Source organism: Echiichthys vipera (assembly GCF_963691815.1).
Source record: "Echiichthys vipera genome assembly, chromosome: 2".
Taxonomy (NCBI): domain Eukaryota; kingdom Metazoa; phylum Chordata; class Actinopteri; order Perciformes; family Trachinidae; genus Echiichthys; species Echiichthys vipera.
Window position 1 is genome coordinate 22315722 of NC_139827.1, and position 22125 is coordinate 22337846.

At 39.3% G+C, this 22125-nt stretch overlaps 2 protein-coding genes across 4 annotated transcripts; both read left to right on the top strand.

Annotated features, from left to right (window-relative positions):
• The first annotated feature begins 783 nt into the window (after window positions 1-783).
• Window positions 784-11629, top strand: clta (clathrin, light chain A). Of its 3 annotated transcripts, XM_083938056.1 has the most exons (7): window positions 784-1046; window positions 1963-1991; window positions 3385-3502; window positions 3745-3856; window positions 6062-6115; window positions 8965-9000; window positions 10509-11629. In XM_083938056.1, exons 1-7 carry the CDS (start codon window positions 863-865, stop codon window positions 10678-10680), a joined length of 705 nt encoding a protein of 234 aa, XP_083794182.1. In that variant the 5' UTR covers window positions 784-862; the 3' UTR covers window positions 10681-11629. The 3 variants fall into 3 exon arrangements, with proteins under 3 accessions (XP_083794182.1, XP_083794183.1, XP_083794184.1); XM_083938057.1 differs by lacking the exon at window positions 8965-9000; XM_083938058.1 differs by lacking the exons at window positions 6062-6115; window positions 8965-9000.
• Window positions 11630-16482: 4853 nt separating this feature from the next.
• On the top strand, window positions 16483-21293 carry nansa (N-acetylneuraminic acid synthase a). The gene is made up of 6 exons (XM_083935680.1): window positions 16483-16693; window positions 17815-18030; window positions 18107-18206; window positions 18451-18605; window positions 19624-19890; window positions 20035-21293. The coding sequence occupies exons 1-6, from the start codon at window positions 16562-16564 to the stop codon at window positions 20242-20244; spliced, it is 1080 nt and encodes a 359-aa protein (XP_083791806.1). The 5' UTR covers window positions 16483-16561; the 3' UTR covers window positions 20245-21293.
• The last annotated feature ends 832 nt before the right edge of the window (window positions 21294-22125 follow it).

Below are 22125 nucleotides of genomic sequence, written 5' to 3' on the forward strand. Positions count from 1 at the left end.
AATGTTGACCTGCCCAGGCAAGGAGACATACCTTTGTCTTTCACGGCCACTGTAAAAAGTAAGCAACAACTGGTTGCATATTTCTGGTCATTGTTCATATTCACAATATACAGCAAAACAAGTTTTCAACTATGAGCAAAAGGCTACAATTTATAGTTTGTATTAATTGTGGTGAATTCTAGCTTTGATATACTGTAGCACCAAGGGCACAGAGTCCCTCAAACCGCGTTTGGTAATAACCAATATATTTTCTCCAGGCTGCACCTTGAGTCAGGTGAGTGTGTGCTTGTCACCTGAGCCTTTTGAGACTTTTAGGGCTGTTAATAATTAACCACCATGACATTGTAATTGGGCTGAACACAACAAATGTTGTGTTTCACCAGTTTAATAGCAGGGTTGCAAAGAGAGAGCCCAAGAACTGGGATGGTGTTTAACAGAGGGCATGTGGAAAAAGCAAACACGGTTGTATGATCTGGGGAGAACAAAATTAGGTAAAACCTGATATAGCCTGCAATAAAATAGCAGAACTGAGGTGAAGACAATATATTTTTTATCTTGCTTAATCTCAAACGGACTGCAGATTTCTGTCAGAGCTCCCAGGATGTCACGGGACCCGTATGCAGGAACGTTTACACATTTGATTGGTTCCATTTTGAAGCATCTGCTTTCTCATTGGTGCGCTGCACTGTCAGTCACTTTTCCTGGTTTGTGATTGGCTATTTGTCTGCTTCCGCTCCTTAGCTAGCATTGACTTTTTTTTATTGTCGTCCTTCTTCTTCCCGTTGAGCTAGTCGGTTTCGGTCACCCGCTAGAACACCTGCTCTCATCACATCTATATCCTCCCACAAACACTCAGAATAACATGGATGACTTTGACATGCTGAACGCGCCCGCCGCTGGAAACGGTGTCTCCTCGGAGGAGGACCCCGCCGCCGCGTTCCTGGCCCAGCAAGAGAGCGAAATCGCGGGGATTGAAAACGACGAAGGCTTCAGCATCCTGGACAGCGGAGAGGTGCCGTCGTCGCTGGGAGACTCCTCAAACAACGGTGGGTGAATATTGTGGTCGAGCAGGGGCTATTTCCCTCCGTTTATCTTTACTGTTGTCCGTAGTTGGCTTTAATATTCTGGTGCAATACGTGTTGTTTTACTAAAGCTCATGTTAAACCTCACAGAAGCCCCAAATGAACACTGAAGTTGATGCTTTTGGGCAGATGCTAATGGTAGCTTAGCTCGCAGCAATTGGCCTTACAGGCTTAGCTAGCGTTAACATTAACCTGTGTGTCAACACTTCGTAAAACTGACAAATTAACACGTAAACGGGAAACTGGGAGTAACTACGGTTATCGTTGGTTAGGTTAACGCCTGTTACGTTGCGTAAGAAAAGCGTTACTTAAATGAATGAAGCTGTCTGATAACAGCAGTTCCACCGCTGGCCGTGTCTTCATCGCTGAAACCTCGTATCTCCATTTTTTTTTGTCATTTTAATTTGTATCCACGAAACCGTGTTATTTATATCTCTTTACGTGGTCGTAGTGTTAGGTTTTATACAGTTTAAACCAATGCAAAGTATTAAAAGCGCCTGTAACACAATTGGATTCTGCAAAAATCTCACAGTTTTGAAGAAAAGACGTTTCTTATAGCTTGATTAACGTTACTTGCTGGGGCGCGACCAAGTTTGCCAGCTAAACCTTACAGCCGAAAGAGGAAATTGTTGGAACTTAGCGACCTTTGGCCACGACTGCCTCGTTTCCTTGAGGCTGTTGCTCAGTTGTGGTCAGAAGTGCTGACATATCATTTTATGCAAATCTTGAGGATTCAGCAATAGTAAAGAGATTCCCAGTTAGCCAAGGCAATTGGCATTATAGTGTTTTTGTTGTTTGCCTCTCAAACATATTTAATCATGTTTGCAGTTTTGTTTGTCTGCTTGATTTTTAACAGCTGTTTTCTGTGTATTTTTTGCAGATGCTGCTGTCAACGGGGATCTCCATGGGGTAATATATTTTCACAGTTTTTGGTCCTAATAGATTTGCTCTTAAATTGTCAAACTGCCCAATTCTTCTGTCTTTGTGTTTTGCTCCTGTGTATTTGTGTGTGAATAGAGATACCTTTGACAGCTTGTCCTTGAGCACATACACAACACTGTACAACTCAAACTCACTGATGGCAAAACAGAGGAACATCCGCACTTTATCAATTGTACGGCGTAGTGAACAGAGGGTTTATTTTTAAAAGAAAACTGGGTTGAAAAGTAAAATAAAACAATTGTGGCCACTATTGACAGTAGCTTAGTAGCCTGTATGTTATTATTGCTTCTGACCAATCAGGGATCTGCAGTGTTTTAACTCCAGCTTTTAGCATTGTCTCATCTCACTTGGAACTTCGACTGAGGTGGTACCAAAAGAAAGGTACTATACGCAACTTTTGCTAATACAAAAACGAGCCAGTGAAGTCAAGCTGTGCCAATACCAAGGCTGAACGTGATCGATCCACTTGGACCCTTTCAGACATTGGATATTGACAACATTTACCATACCACCTTTGCGGATGAACTGAGAATAGAAGTCTTGATTGGTGAAGAAATACGTGCAGTCAGGTGATCAGGCAGGTTGTAAACAAGCCAACAGTTAAATCTGATTATGTATACCATGTGGATGTGAAACAGAACGTTAGCCCACCAGAAATGCTGGTAATTCTCATTGCAGAGAAAAAATGGGGTGCTTGCAACTAGTAGGCCGAAATTGAAACATTGATTCGATGTTTTCTAAAAAGTTTGGGTAACATTTTGGTATACGTCCTTGCGTTTTTGACTTAATTTTAGCGAGGTTGCCATGTTCCCAGATGTCAGTAATTTATAGAAATGTTATAATTACTGAAAGGAATGATGGCCCAAAACTACAAGATATAAAACTAAAGTTGTAACGAACCAGAAATATCCTCAGTGAATTGAAATCAATAATGAGATTTGCTCCAGTTTTTGTCTTAATTTATTTCTTCATTCATCAATTCTGCAGCTTTCTCATTGTAGAAAATAACAAAAATATACAGTATGTGTATAATGTAGCCTATAAGTGTTGGTTTGGAAAACAGCAGTTTCCTTTCACCTCCAGCATTGTGATTTCAGTGCTGATCTCAGAGGTTTGACTATCTGGCTGTTAGATTTGCTCCAACTTCCTTTTCCTGTGCTGTCATTGCAACATAGCTGCCTTTTGCACTGTCAGGATTTCTCTCTGGCAGTGAGGGAAGCTAAGCTGATTAAACCCAAAGAACCTTCAAATGATAGTTGGAAAGATGAATACTTCACCATATCCCCATATATGACATTGATAAAATAGTTTTCTGGTAAGTAACGCGATTACCTTTGCATTTCATTACCTTTTTTCTCAGGAAAGCAATGGTCCATCAGACGCCTATGCAGCAATTTCCAGCGCAGACAGGCTTCAGGCTGAACCGGAAAGCCTACGTAAGTGGAGGGAGGAGCAAGGCGATCGGCTGGAGTTGCTAGGTAAGCACACACCAGAGTTTCTCTTTTACAAGGAAACCGCACAGACCACTGCTGTCCGAGAAGGGAAGGTTCAAATCATGAGATCAATGCCAAGTGCTTGAGATTCAAACCTTGCAAGTCTTGTTTTTGTAGTATTTGAATGTTATGTAATGTAAAATGTTATTCATATCATTGTCGGCTGTTGTGTTTACCCTCACATTTGCTTCTTTATTGCCATTTACCTCGCTAACCTCCCTCCTCAGATGAAAACTCTCGTAAGCAGGAGGCAGAGTGGAAGGAGAAAGCCATGGTGGAACTGGAAGAGTGGCACGCCAGGCAAAACGAGCAGCTGGAGAAAACCAAAACCAATAACAGGTACTGGCTTCATACAAAGACGATGCTATGGAGGACCCTCAAGTTATTTAGAAATGGTGTAAAGTTCTTGCATAATAGCAGCAGTTTTGGATTCAGCCATAGGTCAGAATATAACTGAATACCAAGGTTTACCCTAACCCAGGAAAGGAAATGGGTCCACCTTAGCCATGAGGTTCCAGGAAGACGGTGTGCTGCTCTCCCAGCATGTCAGTGTTTCTATCCTGCGCTAGCTCCAACCCTCGAGGTAGCAGTTCATTTGAGATGCTACAGTAGATGAGGCAAGAACATGGTCATGTAGTAGTATCATCCAATGCTTTGACACGCACTTTTCAATAACCCTGCAACAAAAACTTCTGTGTTGCAGTGGTGTGTGTCCTCTGATACATACAGTTTCCCAGCACAGTATACTTAATATCTTTATTCCTCTGCTTAAAGCGAGGCTAAAGTTGCTTAACCGCTGAAGTTCTTACTCTACACTGGATTTAGTGATGGGTGATTAAAGCATATATCGTGTTGTGTTTATATTATTATCTTGGATTTACGCCACCTGGTCATGACTTCAGAGTGTGAGAGAAAATCAATTGGACTCCTTTACTTCACTGTGGATTTGGCTTCCTGTTATTTTTAGTTCAGCACAGTGGCTCAAGAGAAGTATCTTACAATTTCTTTATGCAAAAAAAAAACAATCAGACCAAGAAATGTCTGATATAGTAACTCATCATTTTGCAGAGTGGTAGAGTTTCTGTCTCGGTTTCTCCTGCACTGTAAAGTGACACTGCTGCCCTATTAATAATAAACTACCTGCAGCCATGACTCCCTGTTCATCTGGCAGCCCTGTGTTTGTTGTTACTGATGGAAAATCTTTTTCATATGAATGTTTTTTATGATAAATACATTTATATATTTCTTCTTTTCTAAACTCATCAATCATTTGGGTTATACTGTATAATGTATATAAAGACAGATGCCTGTCCCACTAATCTACCATGTATTTCAACCAGTCAAAAAAGCTAAAAGTATTTAAGCAATATGAATCAAAGATAGGCAAACAAGTCCTCATATTAGAGAAGCTAAAAGTGGCGGCTAGAATCATTGGCTGTTCAGTCGAGCCGCCATTTATTTTTATTAATCAGTCGTTATATATATTCTATCAGGGTGAGCATGCTGAACAGGGTTTCCCAAAGGATATGAATGGTCATGACACAGCAAAAAAGTCATACACACAAAGCATGGCAAACCAGATGGCAACATGGCTGCCGACCCCTGAAGTACTGAGGATAGTCCGCCCTGGTTGAAAGCCATCCATCCCTGTAGGATGAGAGGGTGCGGCAAGCATTAAGTCCATGTCCCCGAGATGCGTCAAGGTCTGGGTGAAGGGTGCTTTAAAGATCACAGTTGTAGCTGCAGGCCTTAAGCCACTCGGGCTCACCGCCATTAAGAAAATGCAGGGAGACAGGGATCCTCCCACACCAATGGCTGTCCCTGACTGCGCTGACTAGCACCCGTTGAGAAGTGTAAACATTTCTCCGGATCATTATGAAACTGAATTTGATTACTTTAATGTGGCCCAAATCATCATTGAAACTGAAAACATTGGCAGATAGTCTATATGAAAAAATAGTGGATTCGTATAGTGCCAAGTGCGTCACATGGATATTCAATTTTGGAGTCTACTGGCTAAAAATTGCCACGCAAAATCCATATATATAGCTTGCCCTTTCTTAATAACTTATTATTGTCTGAACCTGTTTGACTGTTATCTAGCTTAGTTACATAAATAAGAGCTTTCTGTTATGTTACCTGCACAAGCAAAATCTGTTGCTAGTGGGCTCCCATCGCTGTGGTTCTGTCTGCTTCTAGCACGTTTTATTTCAGCAATCCATTTACTTTCAGGATCTTTTTCTTTTCCCCAATGCGCACAGCAGCTATCCACAATTTAGGGCTAAGAACACTCTTTTTGAAGAAGGCGTCAAATTACAATAGCAGCCAACTTTTTTTTAGCGGTAGACACAGTCAACTGACAGCCTCACCCTCTCTGCATTTAGAAGTCCTTCCAAAGCCCTGAGCCCTTGATGATGTAACTTTTTAGCATATTATTGTGTGGTAACCTATAATGCTTGTTTCCATCCTCTTCTCCCCTTTATCACTGTCTCTCTTCTCTCCTGCCTTCTTGCTGCTCTGTCGTTTGGGCGGATGTTTGTCCAGGGTGCTGGATGAAGACTTCTACAAGCAGCCCTTCTCTGAGCTCATTGGTTATGTGTATGTTGCTCCAACTAACATCCTCCCTTCTTTCTTTTTGATTTTTTCCACCGTCATCATCAACTCCCAGCATCCAACCATTGACATCATCTCATTAGTTAGGGCATTAGTTACCTCCCGTTGTGTTGCCATGTTTTAGTTCCCTCAATTATTATTTTTTGTAAAAAAAAAAAAAATTGTAATTCCAGTTATTACACTGCAGCATCTAGCTAATTTTTCTTTTTGAAATGTAAACTGCATTAATAATTTTCACCCCATATGTCTGCATGTCATTTGTTAGCGGATGCCTTTCAGGATATTACAGCAAACAGAATGACTGCATGCCATCTCACACATACACATGCGCGCTCCTCTGTAACTTCCATGAAACTCAATCTAATTCTTTCATAATCGTTATCACTTCCATACTTTGTTCCTTCCTCATTTCAGCAAAACATTTTGCAAAAAAATCACGTGAATTTCCAACAGTTGCTTACATCAATTGTATGAACTCTCATAGAAAGTGTTTTTTGTTTCTAGTCAACACATTTTTAGAAAGGATCTACAAAATATATTCAGGAGTAGAATGTGTATAGATTTGTTTGAAGCAGTTGTGTTTATAATTGGGCATGTGTCTTGGGTGGACTGCATTATCTCAAATTTCACAAAACAAGTTATGGTTTCACTGAGCAATGTGCAGAGTTGACATTCTTGGTGATGGTTCCTTCCTCTGAATCTCTACAAGTCTAAATTCATTAGTAATTAACTTCCCTTATTCCCAACCTTAGCAACTCAACTTATGTAAAGAATAGGGCAATGTGCAGAATAGGGTAGTGCCAGCCTGACCATGCTACATGTGAAACGGAGTGGGGAGTTACTGTAATTTTGTGAATGTGAAAAGGTAGGGCTATGCAATAATTCAATATGATAATTTATCGTCTTTCAACAAAATCGGTTTGTGATGAACACACAGGAGTATAGGACAAATGTGCTTTACCATGTGATTATTTTATAACTAGACTGTTTATTTATTGAATAACCAGAAAACATGCTATATCTTGCTATATACCGTTATCAGGATAGAAGATTTAGAAGAAGAAAAGATCAAACTGTATTTCTTTCCCTTGGACTTTGATTAGAGCAATCTGTAAGATTGAGAAACTCCAGTTGATTACTTGTCCCTGGCTTTCAGAATATTTTATCATGTTTTTTTAATAGGCTGCAGAAAGGTCCTTAAAAGTTTTGGGACATTTATCACCTTTAGAAAATACAACTTTGTTTGCATCATTTTGGTTGTTCAGATTGTTGTGGGGTAGCATGTGATAGATCAGTGTTTGGGTTTCTTAAACCTGCAGAATTCTTGACTTGTGATAATGAGTCACACTCACAATCTCTCTCTCCTCCTTATTGGTGCCAAGAAAAGCAAAAAAAAAAACATACTTTATTAATAACACCTTTGGTTGTATCATGGTTACGCAACTGCTTCAAACTGAACTGTGTGTTTATGCGTTAGAATGTTAACTGCTCTGTAGCTACTGCTGTCCGACATGATGACATGCTCATTGTTCCCAGCTAGCGATCCAATGGACTGAGTTGTGCAGCCTTTGGTTTTCCTTTTAAATTACTCTGGAGGGCCCATTAGCCTGCACTGTGGTGTACACTATTTTTTGTGTGTTTTTTATTTTTCCTATTAATCAGCTTTAGTTTTTAGGGTCGAGGGAACCTGTAGCAGTGTCGAAGTTATCAGTTATTATCAGGGGTGTCATGATTTTCCAAATGCATGATTCCATTTTGTCACAATTAATTCTATTATAGACTTTATTTTTTTCTTTCTTTTACTTTTCTTGCATAGTCTCTCCAACAAAATCTTATTTACACACTATAGCCATATGGTCAAATTCTAAAAAATAAAAAAAAAACATTTAAATTGCCCTACCTACTTTTGATTTTGCTAATTGAAATGTATAGTTCATGCCGATCGATTTTAGACATTGTGACATTGTGACACATACAAGGAAAGCATTTGTTTTTAGAAATATATATAAGCTATTAAATTGGTGAGAATATTTTAACATTTTCTATTTTTTCATATGGCATTACATTTCCATTTGTATTTGTAACTTCATATTGAGACATGCTCCTTTTTTCATCACCTGGGTTAGAATGCATTATTAATGATGATAACGGGGTATTTTTGTTTTTCAATAGTTCTTTTTAATTTTTTTGTAAATGTGCACACCTCCGTGCAGTTAAAGCAGCGTATTGTTATCATGTGGGATTGAGCCTCAGCTGTGTTGTAGAATCACTGAATCACACCACTTCCTTCATCTTGTTTTTGAGACTACGGCGAGGACTCCAGAGGCCTCATTTATAAGCATTCAATAGGAACAAGTGGGCTTGAACGATGTGAATACCACTTCCCCCTATTTTGAGAATTAAATACATCAAAATATCTGAACAATGCTTATTAAGGATAGCCGTAAATGTTGTTAAATTAACTTTTAATGTGTTGTGACAAGATATAATGTATTGTAGGAGCGCTTTCAAACATTTTATAGATCAGGATATTACTGTGTTTGTGTTCTCAGCTAACTTGTTTGTCTTATAAATGAGAGCCCAAGCCATAATGTCCTTGTGTGTGTAACTGACAGAATGGCAGGAAGCAGAAATTTATTTTCCACTTACCAAAACCAAAGGCTGCACACTAATCATTTTGAACACTTCTGAAGAAAGTCGCTTTTGCATGCTGGCTTTCAACATCTGCATTAAGCTCATTTTTGTTGTCTTTCATTTCGTCCCCTCTCTCTCTCTTCTAAATTCTGACTTGTGAAACTGTTTCTCCCTGTTTTCTTTTCCTATGCACCTTAAAGCACACACATTAACCATCCTTGCTACCGCCTAGACCAGTTAAGTAAAAATATAAAACCCCAGAACCTCCAAATAATTATTTTTGACAGGGGATAGATGCAGTTCTTCTGTAAGAGTGTATATATATATGTGCGTGTGTGTGTGTGTGTTAGATAATTATACATTGCACAGATACCCAGTTTACTGTCCCAACAGTTAGATCCACTGCCTAGGTAGAGGTTTGTAATGTCCCTTCTGTGATGGTGTGGTCCTTTCTAGTCCCTTTTGTGTATTTGTAGTTGGTTGTGACGGTGAATGTTCATTGGCTTCTCATCCCCATTTTGCTTTGTGTACTGTGTTGTAGCTAGTAGCTGCGTTTGTGCTTGCAGGTTGGGTGGGGAATAGAAAATAAAATCCCCGTAAGTAGAAAAGTATTACGGCAGTGGAATTATTACTATGTTGTGGGTGGGGCCTTTGTTTAGCCATAATCTGTGGCCTGCATCTCAAAATGTCTTGTGATAGTGGCACCGATCCATTTTTAGATTTAATTTTTGTCTTTGTTATTCTTTTTTTATTTTTTTTACTTTTTGTGTTTTTAATTCAAGTTCTATGTGTTAAGTCCGGTAGTGTAAATATTTTCTTTTTGTTTTTTGTTCTGATAGATGATTTAAAAACACTAAACCTTCACCAAGAAGACAGTATTTGATCTGTTCCACGTTAACGCATTATTTGCCACACAGGTAATAGCCGGCTTTTCAGCCGCAGTGCAATGCATGGGTCAGACCCAGCAGTGCTTCAAGTTCTTTTGGGCTTGGTTAAAAAAACAACTAAAAAAAACTTGCCATTATTGTTCCTTTTTTAATCAAGGACAATTATAAAGATGGGCTCGTTGGCATTATGCCTGGGTCTTGCTGAGGAATGAGAACACTGTAAATATGTAACCACAGGGCAAGTTTAAGTATAAGGGTGTGGGAAAACTCCCCTCCTCCAGTTCTATACTGAACTGCAATTTTAACCAACCAAAGACGCTTATCAGAACTTGCACTTACTTTGTTTAGCTTTGGTTTGTTTTTCTTTGGATTTCTCATCAGTGTTTTGTATGTACCTCCCTTTTATTGTTGTGGAGTCCAAATACAGATGACTGTACTGTAATGTGTAAGCCGAGTTTGGGGGGCATGCCACAGGTAATAAAACTGTTGTAGTTTGTTTCTCTTTGTGACCCTAAAGACAAATGGATGTCCATTTTTATGTGGTGATTCGACTGTCCTGCCCTGAGGTAGACTCTGCTGAACCATCAAAGTCCCTCCAAGCCATAAAAAGATAGTGTAGTCATTTATGCTCAATACGAGTGGAGCATTTCTTAAATCTTAATGTCAGACTGAAATTTTAACTTAAATATATCTGACAGGTGAATTATCAGAGGAATGATTGAGTTCCAACCGAACTTGTGTGTGTTGGTGATCAGCAGAGGACTTCTTCAGAGCTGTGTGTGTACTTTGGTGTGTCTTACGTCTTCCTCCACTGATTGTTTTCTCTTCCATGTCCTTTCCTTCTCTGCTGCGTGTAGGGCGGCTGAGGAGGCCATGGTTTCAGATCTGGATGAGAACAACCCCGGCACGGAGTGGGAGCGGGTGGCTCGGCTCTGCGACTTCAACCCAAAGTCCAGCAAGCAGGCCAAAGACGTGTCCCGCATGCGCTCTGTCCTCATCTCCCTGAAGCAGTCCCCGCTGGTCCGCTAGGGCGTCATTCCATATCATATCACCACACACCAACCAACCTAATGACCACAATCTTTATTCTGAAGACAAGGGGGCTTACACCCCTTCTTCTGTGCATCTCCCATCCCCTCCCCCCCAGTGGAAGGATATAGCCAGTGGGCCTACCCCCATCCATCCATTTTCTGCCCCCCTCAAAGGTTTTACCTGTGTGCACCTCTTTCACGTACCAAACAGGACCTCGTAATTCCTCTTAATCATGGTTAAACATACTGAGACGAGGCCTGAACAGGTCTCGTGGTCTTGTTTAACATTTCTGTAAGGGTGGTGAGTTGGGACACTATAAGAGAAAGGTTGATGTTTGGGCCTATACAGCTGCACTACAACCTGCTTCACATGGCCACCAAACAATGTCATTCCCATGATGCTGTGCTCTAACTCTTAACCTGCCAGTATCATGAATCCTTCTCTGACTTACAGAGATTGATTGATATGAAATGGTTTTATTCATACAAAACAGTATCTTCAAAAAAAATTGTTTGTTTTTTTCATGGACCAAACTTCTAAGACAAAACTCCAAAATCTGTGTGTGTACTTTGAACTGTGTGTAGGTCCTGCTTGTGGCATATTGTGTTCAATTTTCCAATCTATGCATTTCCTTTTGAAAAGTCTCCCCTCTCCAGTCAGAAACTGAACTAGGTCCAGTCATTTACAATAAATATGACCCATTTGTGTGTGTGTGTGTGTGTGCGCGTGTGTGTGTGTGTGTGTGTGTGTTATAAACAATAACAGTGTGTATGTACTATGCGTGTACCTATGTACATATACAGAAGGCAATATATATACAATATATAAAACATTTATGTCACTGAAATTAGACAGTTGTGGTTTTATAGAGAACTAGATATTAGCCATCTGTTACTCGACCATGCGTGTTCATTGTCCATTTGATTTCAATACCAGTAAAAAGTGAATTAAAGCTGTCGTCCTGTCATTCTTCGGCTGGGTATTTAATATTATTCTGCGGTCAGTGTGGATAACAATTGAAAGTACCACATTGCTTGCTGATCCTGTAAATATACGGTATGAATTTAACAGCTTTAAGATGTCTCCAGTGAAATGTGAAAATCTATCCTCTCGTAAATCTCCTTTTACACTTTACATAATTAGGGGTTAATATTTACGTTGCCAGTTATGAAAATGATGGCTGTTTCCCTTTTTTTCTACGGGGTTAGTGTAACTAAGTTTACCTTCAAAATGGTCACTAGGATAATCAGGGAGTGCAGACCTCCACCAATGCTACGCCCTATCTTACAGTGTTGACAAAAGGGGAAAAATCATTTATGTATCACCTTGGGATTTTATTCCCCTCCAAAATTGAATGGGTTTTTCCTTTGCCAATGCTGCATCCAGAGGCGCTGCTTGAGCAACTGCTTTGGGCCGCAGAGGGCTGCCGAACTTTAAACTACAGCAGTGACAGTGCACAAAGTTTGCAATGACCGTAGGATCCTGACCGCAGTAAGGGGGCACCATCTGACACCACCCACTCTGGTGACAAGTCTTTTTGTCTTTTTTTTTTCTTTTTAACTGCGTTGCAAATGACATGTATGATTCAATCTAAACAAACCTATGATGGTTCAGTCCCTGTGGATTTTAGTTGAGGACCCCGACAGACTCTATAGTCTCACCTCTGGCCACACCCTTCCACCAAGTGTCATGAAAATTGAGCCGGTAGTTTTCCGTAAACCTGCAGACAAACAAACCAATGACAACCTCCAGGTATGGGCGGGTCTTTGACACCTCTTGAAGTGGAATTGGGTCAGAGATAAAGATGTTTGCCATAGGAGAAAAATAGTAGTTGACATATAGGTCAGCATGTCATTTCAGCTGATGAAGACGATTACATGATAGCAACATCAATCTGGTAAATCTGTTGTGTTTACTTCAGTAGTCAAGGGGTTTCTTTAAACCAGGGGTGCCCAATGCCAGTCCTGGAGGGCCTCTGTCCTGCATGTTTCAGGTTTCTCTCTGCTCTAACACACCTGATTCAAACAATTTTCAAACCTGTGACGAGCTTCAGCTGCTTGATAATGAGCAGATCATTAGAATCAGATGTGTTAGAGCAGGGAGAAACCAGAGACATGCAGGACAGAGGCCCTCCAGGACCAGAATTGTGCGTCCCTACTCTAAACGGATGTCACACACCCTAAAGAAGCGCAACAATTACTCAGCATCGATATTACAGTATATATTAATATTTCACTGAGATCATTTGGATATTAGTATTAATAGCACCACAACAAAGCCTTTGAAGCTCTGTCGTCACGGGAACAGGCATCTGTCAACACAAGATACACATAACCAATGTCAATGTTACGCACATGGCATATTTAATTAAGCCTTGACATTAAGACACATGTTCATTGTGTTCCACCCCAGCTTGAGCAGAGTCCATGAAGACCAGTTAGACTGGAAACTGTGCCCGGATTTAACAGACGACCTTCAGGCATTCTCTGTATCTTATCCATTGTTAAGGATACAGCACTGTTTGTATCAGACAGTCCCAAGCCTTGGGTGTCTTCTGTGGTTTTATTTTGGCATGCTTTCTCTGGCAATCTGATAAAAACTTGATTTCAGTTAATAAAACCTGCATTACACGGCTTTGTTGAACACTCGATTCTGATTCTCAATTACAACATTTTACGGACTGTTATATCTGAATTGCAGAACGCTGCTACTGTATGAATAAAAGAGTGTTGCTACAGATGCAGTTCTGATCAAAGACTCCGAAGAACCATTTTTAGTCAGTGAAATCATTTTTAAAACAATAAAAGAAATCGCAATGTTTTGTGACATGATGACTTCCAACAAGTCTAACTGAACTATTTAGTTTCTATTATTAGACCCAACCTTGCCACAATTAGTTTGACAACAATAAGGTTGATATGATGATAAGATGACCCCTCCCTGTATTAACTGTTTCTTCTGGAATGCATTGTGTTCATAATATTTTCCAGTTCGCCATTGTTTAAAAATAATCTCAGGGTTCAATCTTAATGTTTCAGTACTGCGTGTACAGAGATGAAAGGAAAGCGTGGTGGCTCACTCCCTAGCTACTTCCATCATCACCTTCAATGTGCAGGCAAGTGCACAATCCTTATTGCTGAGCCCTGAACCTGACCCCCTTTTTTTTTCTCTCTACACTTTTTGCCCCCCAGTTTGGGCAAGTCAGTGGGGGCTACGGCAACAATCCCCCAAAGCACGGTTCTGGGCCTGGACATGTTTGCAGTGAAGGTCGGTGAACCAGAGGACATCCCTCCAGAGGATATGCAGCTGCTTATGGGCAAGACAATCAAAGTGGGCGTGAAGGATGATGGCGGCATCTCGGCGGACATGGTAGAATAAAGCATCCCCCACAAAGGTTGGGAGAGAGAGTCAGACAGGCACAGCAGAAGATGGACAGAGATAAAGTGAAGAAAATAAATGAAAGGGAAGAAAAAGAGGAACAGAGGACTGAGTCTGAAAGAAACAGACAAGAAGTTTGACAGGGAGAATAAAAGGTGAAGTAAGAGAAAGGCAAACTACACTGAGAATAGACAGGTCGGAGAATTTCTGCCACACGATGCTGACAGACCGCTGAACCACAGAGTGGTTTGTGTGAAATTTAATTACAGGGTGTGGTTGCGTTATGCACCTCAATTCAGAAATGTGTGAACATTCAAACGTGGGATGGGAAGCCACATGGGATTTTTCCAAAGGTCAGAGGTCTGTTCAGGGGAATATCTGCATCACCAGCCCTGGCTTGTCAAATGTCCTCACTCAATGGCAATACTTCTCTGGTATGAAGATCATCGCTATTTAAAAAGATTTGGATCCATGCCTAACTTTTCAAGCAGTCAATGATGATACAGTACATTCTGAGGTGTGGTTACATCTGTGAATGTATACGCGGCTGTTCCCATACACCTTAATTGTGCTGAATGTTACTGTAAAATGGTGTTGGGATTTCATCTAAAACTCCTGTTATATTTGAAGATGCCACATGTGGCCCTTTAAAGTTTTCCCCCGATCGTTTAAACATGTGTCCTGAAACTATAACTTGGTTTCTCAAAACACAAAACTAAAAAGAGTCACCATTTTGTCAAAATAACCACATACCCCAAACCATGTTCCCTCTTCTTTACGCAAAAAGTATACACAAAGCTGTCATATGAATATCTTTCCATTTAGGTTATACCTTTGCTTTTAAGGTTTTTCTGTCCCAAAAAGGTTGTAATTTCATGGTACACACTGTACAACAGTAAAAAGACTGTTGCCACATTCTACAATAATGTGAATAAATCACATACTGTAAATATCTCATTGATGTTTAATGGTCAGCTGACTGAACTGACCGGGGGAAACACAGCAGAGGTCATCTGAGGCCTCTTTCCTGCTCCAACACATGATTGGAGCGTTTTGAGGTTGAGCAGGTAAGAGTCCATGAAGACCAGTTAGACTGGAAACTGTGTCCTGTTAAGATGTGAGGGAGACCACGTGATAATCAGGTGTGGCATTTTGAAAGCCACTATTTTCCAGGTGAACAAAGTGTGCTAAATGATATGATTTGAGTTTAGAGGTTTGGAAAAATGTGATTTAGAATTTCAGTTTGAGTGAAAACACTGGAATCGTGGAGTTTTTTAGCGTAAGGTGCAAAATAAGATAACTTTTTTGAAATGTGATGGATTGCGTTGCTGATCAAACAAACATTGCCATGTCATTTGTAGACTACTCAGTAACTGACACAGCTACATTTCAAAGTGATACCAGTCCCAGCTTACTTTGTCTACCCAAAATATTGAAATCCTCCATTTTCAAAGATTTTTATTTATTTATTGTATTAACAAAATCCACATACAAACAATATGGCTCAATATTCTTCATAATATTATAAAGGATTGGATCAGATGCTTTTAAATGTGCAAAATTATAATAATGTATGTTTAAAAAAACAACAACAAAACAAACATCAATGATTAAATGAGAATAAAGCTAGGGCTTTTTTGTAATTAATACTCTTTGACATGCAAACTAAATTCATGGTGAAATATGTTAATAGAAGGTTTCACTTCCATATACTTGGATTTTTGTATATGCAATAAGCGCAGCTTTTTAAAAAAAAACCAACAACATTTTATGATCAAATAGTATGAACGATTGAAAAAGGAACAAAAAACAAAGTGACAGACATTACAAGCCAAGAAGGACAAACATTAGGGGCAAGTCATAATGGCAGACAAGTTCACTGAATGTAATTTGATACAATTCAATAGCTGATAAACATTTTTTGTTGGATTCAACATATGACAAAGACTCAAAATATTATTAAATATACAGGTTTATTATTTATATTTATGTATATGGGATTTACTTAGTGATATGAATGTTAAGCTAATGTTAAATGTATTATTGTGAGAGTAAGAGCCAAAAATAATCGTTTTCTTATCAAACTAATACCTAACTGTAGTATTAGCAAAAATTAAATTTTCAAGTCTTTCCAAAAGATGATAAAAATAGACACTTATAAATGAAAAGCATGATTTTCTATCTTTTTTTTTATTTACAAAAGGATCAGCTGTCATCAATGAAAAATGTGGATATGTATGCATTAGAAGGATAGATGTTATGTAATAGCTTGAGCTGTAATTCTTTAATTTGGCATAAGTATGATGCTTTTATTTGTGAATGAAATCCGGCTTTGACGTTGAACTACAACGCGGAAGTCCTCCCTCCCACATCCTGGTTGTGCAGCACATGAACAGTTCCGGGTCTTCCTCCATTCACAGCTGCAGCGGTCCATCCGTCCAGTCCTCGGCGACCTAAGTACTCTCACTAGCTGTTCGTATTTTTCTTTTTTGTGGACAAAATGCCTCTAAAGTTCGAGCTGTGTCCCGGCAGAATGATCGGAGGAAGTCACCCGTGCTTCATCATAGCTGAGATTGGACAAAACCACCAGGGAGACATTGAGATCGCCAAGAAAATGATTAAAATGGCAAAGGTAATTCACTTGATTTCAATAGGGAATACGTATTTTGTTTGTTGCTCTTCAGACACACACACACACACACACACACACACACACACACACACACACACACACACACACACACACACACACACACACACACACACACACACACACACACACACACACACACACACACACACGTGAACTGACGTACTCAGGACTCTATAAGTGTGACACTTTAACATCTTGGTCGCCACATCGTCCCTGTCTGAATCACTCATTTGAATAAAATATAAACGGAGCTAGTGTTTGTTGACCTTAATGCTTAAATCACTAGTTAAGATTATGATGTGCTAATGTCTGGACCATCTATCTGCAAGAGCTTCTGAAGGATTTTTGTCTAGACAGGCATGATGTAAACTGTTTAACTGACTGATTTGTGAATGTTAGCGGCCACATGAGGTAACTGTATTTGTACTGAAGCCACTGTTCATTTAAACTACCCCGCAGAGAAAAAAGAGCAGCAATAGATGCACACGGTTAATCTATAAAACTCAATAAATGCAAAATAAACTTCATTTGGCTCCTCCTTCAGACTACGCTGTCGTCAGAGCTTTATTCCACAGGTATCAGCCGTGATTTCCAGGACATTTCCTGAACGCTGTTTTCTGTTACCAGTTACACAAGATATGGAAACAAAGTTCTGAGTTATTTAAATTTAGTTGTGTTGAGTTAATAAGCCGGTATTTATTTCCAGAGGAATTTAATTTAGAAGAACTGATCCCTTTTAAACCCCCAGTAAATGTAATGGTTCCTTATTAATTTTTTATAATTAACTTTCCCCCGTATATGTTGATTAGATTGCTTGCTTTTTTGTAAAGATAAAACAATCCCACTCTTGCATAGTCAGCTATCCTGGTATGAAAACCCCTCTTTGGCACAACAGAAACTGATTAAAAATGAAAAGTAAATTATTGGAAGTGTAGTAAGTGGTCATTGTTCCCTCAAACTAATACCAAATTACACGATCGTATCCGGGAACCTTCCTGTGAATTAACATTAAATGAATCTGTACGATAAATCAATATTATTTAATATGTTTACAAAGCCTCCCTTCTGGTTATGTCCTCACATACATCTTTTCTTCACAGGATTGTGGTGCTGATTGCGCCAAATTCCAGAAGAGTGAATTAGAGTACAAATTCAACAAGCGAGCCTTGGCCCGCCCTTACGATTCAAAGCACTCCTGGGGAAAAACCTACGGGGAACACAAGCGCCATCTGGAGTTCAACCATGAGCAGTACAGGGAACTGCAGAAATACGCTGAGGAGGTGGGGATCTGGTTCACTGCCTCTGGGATGGATGAGGTAAGAAAGAGACTTTTGATGATGGCTTTATGACTCATCAGGTTTAAGTTTAACCGTTACTGTTTTCTGTCTTTAGATGGCAGTGGAGTTCCTCCATGAGCTCAATGTGCCTTTCTTCAAAGTGGGCTCTGGAGACACCAACAACTTCCCCTATCTGGAGAAGACTGCCAAGAAAGGTGAGTGGGCTAAAGTGAGTTTATCATCATGTGAATTGAAATGTAATCCGGAAAACTATTACATAGAAACAAATAAAATATTCAGTGGAAACAAAATAGAAGCAGAAGACACAAATGTCTTATCTCAGTAGAAACTAGTGAAGTGAGCTTGAATGTTGATCTACAGGAGAGAGGTGACACACTTTGGCTTCTGTCCATGTCAGACATAATGCTGATCAGGCTGTTGCCCTCTTGTCTGTGTCAGGACGGCCCATGGTGGTGTCCAGTGGGATGCAGAGCATGGAGACGATGCGTCAGGTGTACAAAACAGTGAAGGCACACAACCCGAACTTTGCCATCCTGCAGTGCACCAGCGCATACCCTCTGGAAGCTGAAGACGTCAACCTCAAAGTGCTAACGGTGAGAAGAATACAATAGAAAAGAGTATCACTCGTATATCAAGAGGCTGGTATAATAACTATATCTGTTTGAAAATGTCTCAACCAAGTCGAGTTGTCAGACCATCTCAGTGCATTTGAAACTGAATTAAAAGTTTTAAGTAGCTGAATATTGAGTTTTAGGAGTCTTTAAAATGCTGTATGTCTCATTGCTGTTAGTGTTTTTAGCATTTGGATTTTTTTTCAAGTTGCACCGATTTATTTTGTCTTAATATCTTATCTTTCTAGGGTCCATAATTTAATCACAGCATGTTTATATTTCATGAATATCTATCCTACAATGCTAAAGCCATTAAAGGAATAGTTTGATCATTTTTGTGAAATATATTTATTTGCTGATATATATATATATATATATATATATATATATATATATATATATATATATATATATATATATATATATATATATATATATATATATATATATATATATATATATATATGCCTCGTGACCACAGTCATGTTTGTACGTATGATTCAGTTTTTTTTATTTTTATAGATTTAATAAATGTGGTGTTTCCAGTCTCTAATGCTAAGCTAACCTAACCGGTTGCTGGCGAATTATTAATTTTAACTTTTAGTATTGGTATCTACTATAATAAAAAAAAAATGACAAGGATTTAAGCACTTTGATATATAGGGTAATACAATAGTTTTTAAAAACATTTTTAAAATCAAAACATACATTTTATAAACAACATTTTATAAACTAAAGGAAAGCCTGAACATATACATAGCAGTTTGTGTCCTTGTGTCTCACTTAAAGTAATAGTTTGGCATTTAGGGAGTAGGTGAATTTTGTTATTGTTGGGTAGAGCTAGACTAGCTGTTTCCTCCAGTTTCAAGTCTTTATGCTAAGCTAAGCTAAGAAGCAGCTGACTCTTAACTTCAAATTTAACTGACAAATGTATCAGTTGTTGTATCAATCTCCTCAGCGTGAGATTTAGAAATAACACTCGCCCGCTTGTCAATTCCAGGAATACCAGAAGGAATTTCCAGACATTCCCATTGGGTATTCCGGCCATGAGTCTGGGATCAGTATTTCAGTTGCGGCCGTAGCTCTGGGGGCAAAGGTCATCGAGCGCCATGTAACCTTGGACAAAACGTGGAAAGGAAGTGACCATGAAGCCTCACTGGTGCCCAGTGAGCTAGCCGAGCTGGTCCGTGCAATACGACTGGTGGAGAGGGCGCTGGGGAACGGCGTTAAAAAGATGTTGCCTTGTGAGAAGCCGTGCCATGATAAGGTGAGATGTCCTCTCTCCACAAGAAAATACGCAAAAGTCCAAGTCGGATACTGTTTTGGATGTAGTTAAGTGACATTCTCTCTTTTCAGAGCGGTACAAAATAAGTTATTACTTTTCATCACTCCTTTCTTTCATTACTTCCAGCTGGGTAAGTCCTTGGTGGCCAAGGTCAAGATCTCCAGAGGAACTGTCCTGACTCAGGACATGTTGACGGTGAAGGTGGCTGAGCCCATGGGCGTCCCAGCCGAGGACATCTTCCAGGTGGTTGGCAAGACAGTGACAGAGGACTTGGAGGAGGACGAGAGCATCTTACCGGAGGTGGTGGATAATTATTGTAAGAAGAGGAAGTGCTGAGGCTGGCAGAGAGTTGTTTTTTTTTAAATGGGTAGCAAAGGCACTAAAGTGGAGGGGAAATGTAATCGATAGTTCTGGGGATAATTCAATAGGAGCCTGTGTGATTGTAGTTTAGTTTGGTGCTGCTGAGATTTCTGATGTTGAAGTCATGAACAATCTGTAACTGTCTAATATCTGCAATATTGGACAGTGTGCTGTTGAAACACAAAACTCCCTTGTTCAAAACAACTCTTTGCCAAAGCTTTTTTAATTTTCTAAAAGCCGCCTTAACATACTTCACTAATTTCTTCGCGAACAGGCTCTGTGATAAACTTGCCATTATCAGTAGTAGTGTCAGCTCTGTGGCCAGTGCTGATGCAGTGCTTTCTGAGGTGGCATAAACGGCAGTTATTACTGTTAACTACACATTGCACTATAGTTTTAGCCTGCACCATGGAGATTTTATGTATGTTGAACACATGGAGCTGCTACTACTAATCTCATCACACAACAGTGAGATCATAGAGCCCATTTGCCAAATAGTCAGTGTGTCCCTACTACTCATTAAAGTCTTAACTTTCTGGCATGTCGCACAGCACTTAGTAAAAATTTGAACAAACAACTTTGCCTCCCTCCAAAGTCCCACCCTCTTCCCCCTGCCTGACCTCTGTTTCAACACCTTGTGGATTTATTTTAGATTTTAGTCTGCCATATGCTTATTTGGAGCATTTTAAGTTTAGGAAAGAAAAGTGTAAAAATGCCAGAAAGGTAAGAGTTGCTTTAATTTAAATTTGTGATATCAGGCAGGGTTAATATTTATATGGAGAAGCAAAATAAGACTACTGGTGCCTGATGCTTTTCTAAACCAAAAGAAGAAATGTTCATCTATGTCAGATTACTCTCACAATTAACCTTGTTTTGGAAACAAGCCCAAATCCATCCATCTTTGTTCGGGCACCAACGTCCTCTAATCAAAACTGCAAAATGAAGTGTGTTGTTACACACAAATACACACATGTTAAAACCTGTTGATACAGGATGATGATGATGTTCTGAAAAAAATAAAATGTTACCCAAATTCCCTCTTCGATGTTTTCCTTCTCTTTGCAACATTGGTTTTTTAATGCTCAAAACAACCCTGTGCACTTTCATGGTGTACAGTCGTTGTCATGGCAGGTTTGTTGTTAATAGATGTGTAGTACGTTTCTGTAAAGACGCACACTACGCCATGATATTTTCCATGTGTGCATTGCCTCAGTGAGTGCACATTGTTTTAGATCTCAAACTATTTGCATTTGATTGATCAGGTAATCAGTTAGATGCATCTGCTTTGGAAATATTATCAATATATATATATATATATATATATACAGTATATATATGGAAGAGAATAAATAGTTATTGCAGGAAGTAATTTATTCCATTTTTCTATAATTCTGCTGACCAACAAACCAAACCGAAAACATAACCTATTCGTCAGACTTAATAAAGATTAAATCCATAGATATAAATAAGACAATTTTGCAATGTAGATGTAAATCTAGAATTTAAAGTCTTCAAAACTATAAATTATTTTACACCACAGGTACCCAACTGAAGAAATATAACGTCTGTAATCTGATGTTCTGGAAGTGGATCTGAGTCACCTGCTGATTTGGTACAAACACCATCTGCAGACGAAAGAACGCGTTTGTTATTGCAGGTGTTAATGTTACGTGGAGCATGCTAAAACTGTCTTACCACTACACACAAAGCACTGAGTGCATTTGGATACGGCCATGTATTCATCCAAATCCAAATTTAACAAGGAGAAGATCTGTAGATGCTTTCTTTAGAACACTTACCACTGCTCACTTTAGAAACCGATCATTAAATATTTAGTGAGCTCATACTTCTCAGACA

Bases quoted from the DNA above. Each gene is read 5' to 3' on its own strand.
- clta (XM_083938056.1), top strand. From the start codon at position 863: ATGGATGACTTTGACATGCTGAACGCGCCCGCCGCTGGAAACGGTGTC. The intron at 1,047-1,962 runs GTGGGTGAATAT...TATTTTTTGCAG, and splicing joins GGGAGACTCCTCAAACAACG to ATGCTGCTGTCAACGGGGAT. The intron at 6,116-8,964 runs GTATGTTGCTCC...TGCACCTTAAAG, and splicing joins TCTGAGCTCATTGGTTATGT to CACACACATTAACCATCCTT.
- nansa (XM_083935680.1), top strand. From the start codon at position 16,562: ATGCCTCTAAAGTTCGAGCTGTGTCCCGGCAGAATGATCGGAGGAAGT. The intron at 16,694-17,814 runs GTAATTCACTTG...TTTTCTTCACAG, and splicing joins AAATGATTAAAATGGCAAAG to GATTGTGGTGCTGATTGCGC. The intron at 18,207-18,450 runs GTGAGTGGGCTA...TGTCTGTGTCAG, and splicing joins GGAGAAGACTGCCAAGAAAG to GACGGCCCATGGTGGTGTCC.